Below are 8,682 nucleotides of genomic sequence, written 5' to 3' on the forward strand. Positions count from 1 at the left end.
ACATATTATTTAATAAATATATTAAATGAATTAGAAAATTTCTAAATTATTCATAAATATATCAATATTAAGAAAACTGTTAGAACACAATTTATCTCCCTAACATTTTTTTAAAAAATGTCTTTTTTGAAAAAAATAAAAAATATTTTTTACTATTTTCTTACCAAAAAATATTTATTTTTTAAAGAATATATCATATTTGTGTAAAAACAATTACTTCACATGTAAATATATTAAATTAATTAAATTTTTTGAATTATTTATTATAACAATATTTAAAAAAAAAAACTTGTAAAGCACAATTTATCTCTCTAACATTTTTTTTAAAGATATGTATTTTTTTGAACAAAATAAAATAAGAAGTGTTACCTTATTTTACAAACAAAATAGTAATCTCGAAAATAATATATCATATTTATTTAAAAAATCTTTACTCTAAAATATTTAATTTGTATTTAATTTAATAAGAAAAAGTTAAAAAATTGAAATGTTTTCTTAAATATATTTAATCATGTCATCAAAATGAAAAAAACCATTTCCAACAAAAATCTTCCCAATCTATACAGACATATTAATCCACGCTGACAGCTTTATCCATACACGACTTATCCATACACGACTTAATGGAAAACTAACCAAACAACCCCTAATTCATCAACTTTATAGAACCATACAATTATTTCTTACCTACAAAACAAACCGAAAGATGCATCGAACTAGAAACCGAAGCGGAAATGGCTACTTACAACGAACACGAGAACCGTGGTGCAGGAAGTCAAAACAGATGGATGCACAATATAAACTACGTATCGACAGAAAGCATCGAAAAAAATACGTTTGACTAACTACAGGTAATGGTTACATACATCATACGAGTTTCATCTTCTCTGATCGATTTGGTCCCCAAATGCGAATGGTTTGATCATCGCTAGCAGAAGCTAGCATTTGGTGTCTCTTGGGATTCCAGCTCACGCTGTTTACAGTCATTAAATGGCCGGACAGCACCTCGATTGGATCAGAACTACGTCGATTCCAAATATACACCTGCTACGACAAAGGAGAATGCTTTATGCCCATGGCTGGATAACTTTCTCTACGGTTTCACTAAAAAAAAAAAAACCAAATGAGACGAGCATAGTATATCCCACTCAAAGGTGGTTTTGTTGGGGGAAGGTTTATGCAGACTTGCCTCTGCTCCAAAAAATAGAGTGGTTGTTTCTATGGCTTCAGAGACAGACCCAAGATTTTTGTCGAGTGGGTGCACCTTTAAAGTGAATCAAAGGTTCATAAAGTCACGGTTTGACCCGAGACAAAGTCAATTGTGTCGATTTGGAGAATAAAATACAGTTTCCAAATGGGATCGACCTTTTGAGCAAAATGCAATTCTATGTTTTACCTGATGCGTTTTTAGCCGAATTCCACCATTTTTCAAGATATTTTTTCAGTTTTTTTGTTGATTCGAGGGAATTCTGGGGGATTTAGTTGATACTGAGGAACTTTTCATTTTTTTGGTTGATTTCAACGGACTTCTTCAGTTTTTTGGTTGATGTCCCTTGTATTTTCTAATATCCCGGAGCATCCCCTCAATGCTTAACATGCACCTTTCATACCCAAACAAAAATTCTACTTGCAAAAATCGGTAGAGCGGGTGCACGGTACCGCCTAGGTCCTTCATAGGTCCGCCCCTGCCCGGCTTGTGTAATAGCATGAGGAAGCAAGCAGCATGAACAAAGATTAGCATATGCTTGATGCATGTGGTTCGAAAGGTTTCTTTGTGGTTTCACTAGGGAGTTGAATATCCACTTGTTTTGGGTAATGGAGAATCCAAACAAGAACAATCAAGCTTGTTTGGTATGCAGGACAAAACAAAACAAAAATTTGATGTCCCATCTTTGGTGCGATAATCAGATTGAGACTGGGTAAGACTGAGTGGAACAAATGCATTTTTTTTGTCCCACCAAAATAGGCAGAACACAAAACAAAAACTTGATGTCCCATCTTTGATGCGACAATCAGATTGAGACTGGGCAAGACTGAGTGGAACAAATGCATTTTTTTTGTCCCACCAAAATAGGCAGAACACAAAACAAAAACTTGATGTCCCATCTTTGATGCGACAATCAGATTGAGACTGGGCAAGACTGAGTGGAACAAATGCATTTTTTTTGTCCCACCAAAATAGGCAGAACAAAAATCGGGGAGATAGGATAAGTCTAGTAAATTACTAAACTACCCATATCAAATTAAAACCCTAAAACCTTTCACGATTCTTTCAACCGCCTAGCTCAATTTTGCCATTGCAACGAAACACAAGCATCCATATAAAATAGAGGGAGAGAAGTTAATATAGACTTGAGTAGGGGAAGGTTTAAACAAGAACCATAAATATTTTGAGATCCTATAAACCAACTATTTCATGTACTATTCATAATGAATATCATGTAGTTTCATGATGAATAATTTTCATCATGAAAATCTATCACGACATTCGTCGTGAATAAAGCACGAAAAGTTGGTCCTCATGTTCTCAAAATATTTACGGTTTTTATTTGAACTTCCCCTGACTTGAGTACGGATGTAGCATACCTGTGAATCCTCACTGCCACTGGCAATAAACATGCTGTTGACTCCACCGAAGCAAGAACGTATGACATACTTGTGTTGCTTATGACCCTTATACGTCAACGGCTTTTCCCACGATCCTTCAATATCCCACATGTGAATCTTTTGGCTGTTGAGGTTAACAATCAAATACTTGCTATCCCCGGAAACAGAAAGAGACGTGATAGGGTGCTCCTCAGAGATAACCCGCTCAACATTTGTGACCACATTTAGGATCCGAATATCCTTATCCGAGAAAATGCTGATGAGATTTTCTCCATTTGGAGTAACGGCGATATCTGACACCTTAGGCATCCTCACTCCTCTCCATGCCTTGGTCTCGTTGCCTTCACAATCCCACATGCATATGCCCTTTTTGGGGTCGGAACTGCCACAGACGAGTTGCTTTGAGCTCGGGAACCAAGCACACGAGCTAACAAGGAAGCCACTATCACCAAAAGTGTGCTTACATGTACCTGTTTCCACATCCCAAAGCCTAAGGACTTCTGAGCTGCCACATGTCAGTAGCATCGTGTCATCAGGGCTCCACGCTACAAAAGAAACTGGATTTTGGTGACTGCTTAATGTATGTTGCAGAACCAACTTGCAATCTTCTAGTACCTGCAGCAAAACTTTCAAGAATAGGATTCAGAAAAAAGGGTACTTTCTGGGCATCTTCGGTTCTCCCTCTTCTCTGTTTTCTGCTTGCTTCTTTCCCCAAATATATACCTTTCAAGATTTGCCACATGAAATCAAGAAAAGAAAAAACAAGATGACTAGACAAATGTAAGAAGTGAACACAACATATAAAGATAATCCATGCATAACAAAAATCGATCCAGAATGCAGTTAGGGCCTGTTTGTTAGCAGCTTAATGAGCTTAATGAGACTTGCAGCTTATTTGGTTAGCTATAAATGACTGTTTGGTAGTGACTTAATGAATTCAGTAAGCTTCTAGGGGGGAGCTCTATGCAGAAAGCAACGATTTTTTCTGAACCTGTCCCTCACAATTAAAAAGCATGCTACTTCCATCTATGAAAAAACCCTCCCAAACAAAAACCTTCTCAATCTATACAGAAAGATTAATTCACACATACAGCTTTATCCGTAGAAGACTTAATGGAAAACTAACCAAACAGCCCCTTAATGTGCAGGGACCCGGTGCTTTGTACAACCAGAAGATGGAAGGTTAGAGTGAAACAATATACTCGAGATTTAAGAACATGAAATTTCAGTTTTCCTAAATAAAACATTGAGAAGCTGCTCAAGGTTCAAATCAAGTAATCATAGTTGATAGACCACAGGAATCAGTGTTAGGAATTCAATTCTTCTAAAGGCTTTTTAGGTTATAACATGGATGTTTGTGCCCATTGGTTGTAGAAGGTCCAAAAACTTGTTATAAATCAACAATTCTACACTCTGTCAGATTGGTCTGAATTGTGAAACTGAACACATATGTCTCACCTGAATTGGCAGTTGGAGGCACTCAAGCCACAATGAGATTAAGTGCCCAACTCCCCTGTTGTGCATAGTTAAGAAGTTTGTCTTTCCTGAACAATGGAACAGACAAGTGAATGTTACGGATTACAATCAGTCTCCTAATTCCGGTGCATGACAGAAGAAAATATAAAAGAATATATCATGCATTCATATCTTATCCCAGTGTTAGAGCATTTGATTACAGTGCTTTATAGACAGCTTAGGCATGTTGTTAAAGTGCACCAACAAGGCAACAGCTCCAAAAGTAGCAAGTAATCATGAAGAAGTAATAATATGCCGCGTTCAAACTACTGTTTTGGAGATCAGCATTTTGGAAGGTGAAGTAATTGGCAACTTTTAAAAGATAAAGGAACAGCTTACAAATGTCATGTGGCCACAAACTCGCCCACTATTCAGGACAATAGGAATAATGGCCACACGCTTGGCTTAATGTGAGTTGGAAATAAAGTTTTTGGTGGTAAGAAATAAATGCCAAAACTGATCCAAAAGTAACATAAAAAAAGTTAGGGCACATTAAAAAAGCAACATTCTGGTTTACCAAACATCTCAGTCAGTTATAGCCTTTAAATCCCTACCCAAGAAAGACAAGAAACTCATGGTCAGGCCTCGCCTACATAATATGGATAACAGAAATGACACTGAACATATGCTGCACACCTACTAGTCAATAGCAAACGGCTCAATCTTGGATACTTCACCTACTCATGAGCATTCCTATTTCAAGGATATAATTATAAACATCGGATTCCAGGCTAGAGCTAAACCCCTCAAACAGATGATATAACACAGGCAAATAGACACCACAAGGATCCAGAAGAGGAAAACCGCATCTCCTAGGTTTGTCATCTTGATCACTGTGAACTGGGATGTTAGCAAACAGGAGGCAAATATAAGGATTTAAATCAATAAGTGGCGTATTCAGCTTTACCTGCTTTTGGCACTGCTAATGGTCATTACCTATTCATTCAGAGAATCATCTATATGAAGCAATCAAGCTAAGTGATTTCCGAGCGAGGTTCATTTATTACTGTTATGAGTTCTAAGCCAGTTCACTATTCATTGGTAAGGACAAAACAGGAAGTGCCTGTACTCATTTGACCCAATTTCACCCTAATCCTCTTTTGTTGATACCATCACTGTCTCATTGATATATCCAATTGAGGGTGTTCGAGAAACTCCTTGTAAGATGGATGCATTATGTAGGAAAAGGTAGGAACACATTTATTATTCAAATAAGAAACACGTATTTTGAATTTAACAAAACAACTTACTGTGGGTGTTTCTTTACCATCATAACATTAACCTCTTTTCATGTTGTAACGTCTTACTGTTGGCTTCTTTGGGATTAATATTTAATACTTATTCACTTTAACATGTTACGTAAAATTAATATCTAATTAAATGAGAGGAATGCGTTGTTTCTATGATTACACTTGTTTCATTCCCGAGTTCGTACAGGTAGTGTAAAATAAAGAGTCCATGACCAGAGATCCATGGACTCTATGTAAAAACCCATGGTTCAGTGATCAACTGCTGCTTGAGACCTTTCCAATTCAATATCAATGAAACCAGTGACCACAGTTACCAAGGTTAGATACTATGTAAATAACATTAGGGATTCTCTTAACCTTGATAGAACAAACATTGACCAACTTGTTAGCAGAAAATATAAGCAATTTGTTTCAGTTAACATTGATGATAATTAGTGTTTAAAAATTGTCCTTGATTGCCACATGCGTACCAAGTGAGAAGGATAACAGTTTCTCATTATATATATATATATATAATAACCAAACAAGGACAATTGGTTGTCTCCATGATATCAACAAAATAGTACATAAGAATGTTTGTCTGTTCATTCAGAAAACCAATTTATAGCGCGCGAATAAGAAACTATATTTTTCCTTGCTTTTATATGGAACCTATAATTCAACAAATTTCCCACATATTCTACAAGTAGAATCTCCGGAGTATCAATTTTGTCCAGAACATAATATTACCTTCCATATAATGGCTGTACAATCGCTTGATGAAGATGCTAAATAGTTCCCATTGTTAGAGAACTGAACAAACCAAACTTCGTTCTTGTGATCAGACAGAATCTGCAACAATTTAAAAGAGGTTACTCCATCCATTGGTCCACTAAAAAATCACCATAAAGAGAAATCACTAGTTGACCAATTTACAAATGACGGTAAATTGATTATGTGTATGCTAGTTAATAACTAGCACCAAGAAGTCAAAAGTTGTGATAGTCAAGGGTACTCTTGTCACATAGGGACCGTTCAAGAAAAATTAAATGAAAAGAAAATGGCAAAATTTTCCATCATAAAGTTAGCTCAGGTAGGCAACACAGATACATGGCTTCAAAAGTCAACTTACACACCTGGACAGTTTCTGTAGGGATCTGATCCCGGCCACAACGATGGTCCCCATAGATTGACACTGGATCGAGAGAATTATGATAGATGCATGAATCAATTTGGGAACAAACCACCTTTTCGACCAGATGTTCCAATCTTCTATCAGGCACAGTGATTGGTGGTGGGAGCAATTTCTCCAATTCATTTATTAGATTTCTCCTCAATTTTTGAAAAACATCACCATCTTCATGAACTTCATTCAAACCCAGCTCCCCAGGTGAAAATAAACTAAAAGCAAGCTTGTGCACTTTCTCTCTACCCACTTGCAATTTGGAAATTTGTTTACGCAAAAGGGACAAGGCTAAAGAATCATCCCCTCGTCCCAAAGACTCCAGCAAATACTGTTGTGAAACAAGAAACAAAGCTGCATCCCTTTGTTCATCTGTCATGTCCCTGATCCCATATAGGCTATCAATACAGCCCTCCCAATCAGCACTAAGGACCAATGATTCAAGCAACTTAAGCTCCGCCGATTTGAACGAAATGCCTGACTCTAATTCCAAACAAGCTGCCGATTTCTCATAGTCTAACGAATAGAGACACTGAATAAGGATCCTTACAAATTCGTTCCTTTTTATTAACCCTTTTGAGCCAATCACCATCGATAAATTCTCCATAAATAAACAAGTTCTTTCTATGCTCCAAGATACTCATCTCTTGCACTTGCCATTTATCAAAGCACTTAGCAACCCAACTGTCATCGTGACGTTGAAACTGTAAAAAATGGAAACAAAAAGGAACATAAGCTTTATGACGATTGAATAAAGCTCAAATTTCTATGTCGTCATGCTGTATGGGGGCCTTGTCATATGAAGTCCAAGATTCTCATCAAAACAACAATGCCACAAACACAGATATCTTAATTATATATCGACATCCTATAGTCTGCTCGTTGACTTCTGATATAGCTTTGAGATGGCTATTGTTCGTTGACTTCAAATTCCTATTTGAGTAACTCAATTCTACTTAAATTCAAACAAATTGATAACTAACACTAGATATAACCTACCAAATAATTGAGAAATACATCGATCAGGAAACGAAGTGAAGATAGACGAAGCTTAATTTCATTTAAAGTACCTCGTGGTCGATTGAAAATTGTGTTCGACGTGCGAAATTACAAATTCTCGATGAATTCGATCAAATCAATGACTTTAACACTTGATCAATGAGATTAGTAGAACCCTAAGTGACACTGGAGATTGAGAGAGACGAAAATCCTGTGGAAGATGGAGAGATCGGTGCAGTTTTCAGTCGAGGATAGGGACGAAAAGGGGGTTAACTAATTTTGTTCATAAATCATAACCCTTCAATTATCAGATTTGTTTTTATTATTTTATTCGGATAAGCAACCATTCGACAAACCTACAAAACAGTTAGTTTAATATACAGTACGGTTATTATTTATATTTGTATAATCAATACAATTTAATTTTATTTAATTTGATAAATATATGATTTTATAAAAATTTTGATTGTTTCTTAATATAAAGAATTGATCATAATTAATAAATCATATTCGTCTTCAATAAATATTCAAATCATAATAAATAAACTTTTATCATTTCTATAAATATCTCAATTAATTGAATTGCATTAATTATACAAATGGACATAGTTATATTTGAAATATACTATATATATATATATATATATATATATATATATTAAAAGACTAATCATGCAATACAACACGTTAAATTTTGATTTTAATGTTTTGTCTTATTTTTTGTTTTTATCAGTGTTATAAAATGGTTTTATGTAATTATAGAAAAACGATAACGTTTTTATTTTTTAATAAAATATAAATTTGAAGTTATCTTAAAATTTTAAATATATATATATATATATATATTAGTATCAAATTAACTATTTAAAAATTCTCGTTTTTATAGTTTATTTAATTTAATTTTTTATTATAACTTAATTTAGACTTAATAACGAAATAGTTTTTTTTTGCTTTGATAACACGAGTTTTTATAAAAACAATATCTTGTTATAACTCAATGATTATCCTAATTATATTCTAGTTTTTTAATATCTGAACTGAGATGTTTTTTTCTTATTTGATTATGTTCATCTGTTGTTAGTTACACGAATTCGAACATGGAGCTTTAATAAGTTGTACTTACGCATAGTTTAATTATAATCTTGAATT

At 34.7% G+C, this 8,682-nt stretch overlaps 1 protein-coding gene across 1 annotated transcript; it reads right to left on the reverse strand.

Annotated features, from left to right (window-relative positions):
- Positions 1 to 620: 620 nt before the first annotated feature.
- Positions 621 to 7,807, reverse strand: LOC112518532 (WD repeat-containing protein WDS homolog). The gene is made up of 5 exons (XM_025126255.1): positions 7,605 to 7,807; positions 6,488 to 7,238; positions 6,102 to 6,203; positions 2,587 to 3,222; positions 621 to 1,044 (listed from the first exon to the last, which is right to left on the reverse strand). Exons 2-5 carry the CDS (start codon positions 7,139 to 7,141, stop codon positions 868 to 870), a joined length of 1,569 nt encoding a protein of 522 aa, XP_024982023.1. The 5' UTR covers positions 7,142 to 7,238; positions 7,605 to 7,807; the 3' UTR covers positions 621 to 867.
- Between the last annotated feature and the right edge of the window lie 875 nt (positions 7,808 to 8,682).

The sequence above is a fragment of the Cynara cardunculus genome (assembly GCF_001531365.2).
Source record: "Cynara cardunculus var. scolymus isolate 2C chromosome LG 9, CcrdV1, whole genome shotgun sequence".
NCBI classification, from domain to species: domain Eukaryota; kingdom Viridiplantae; phylum Streptophyta; class Magnoliopsida; order Asterales; family Asteraceae; genus Cynara; species Cynara cardunculus.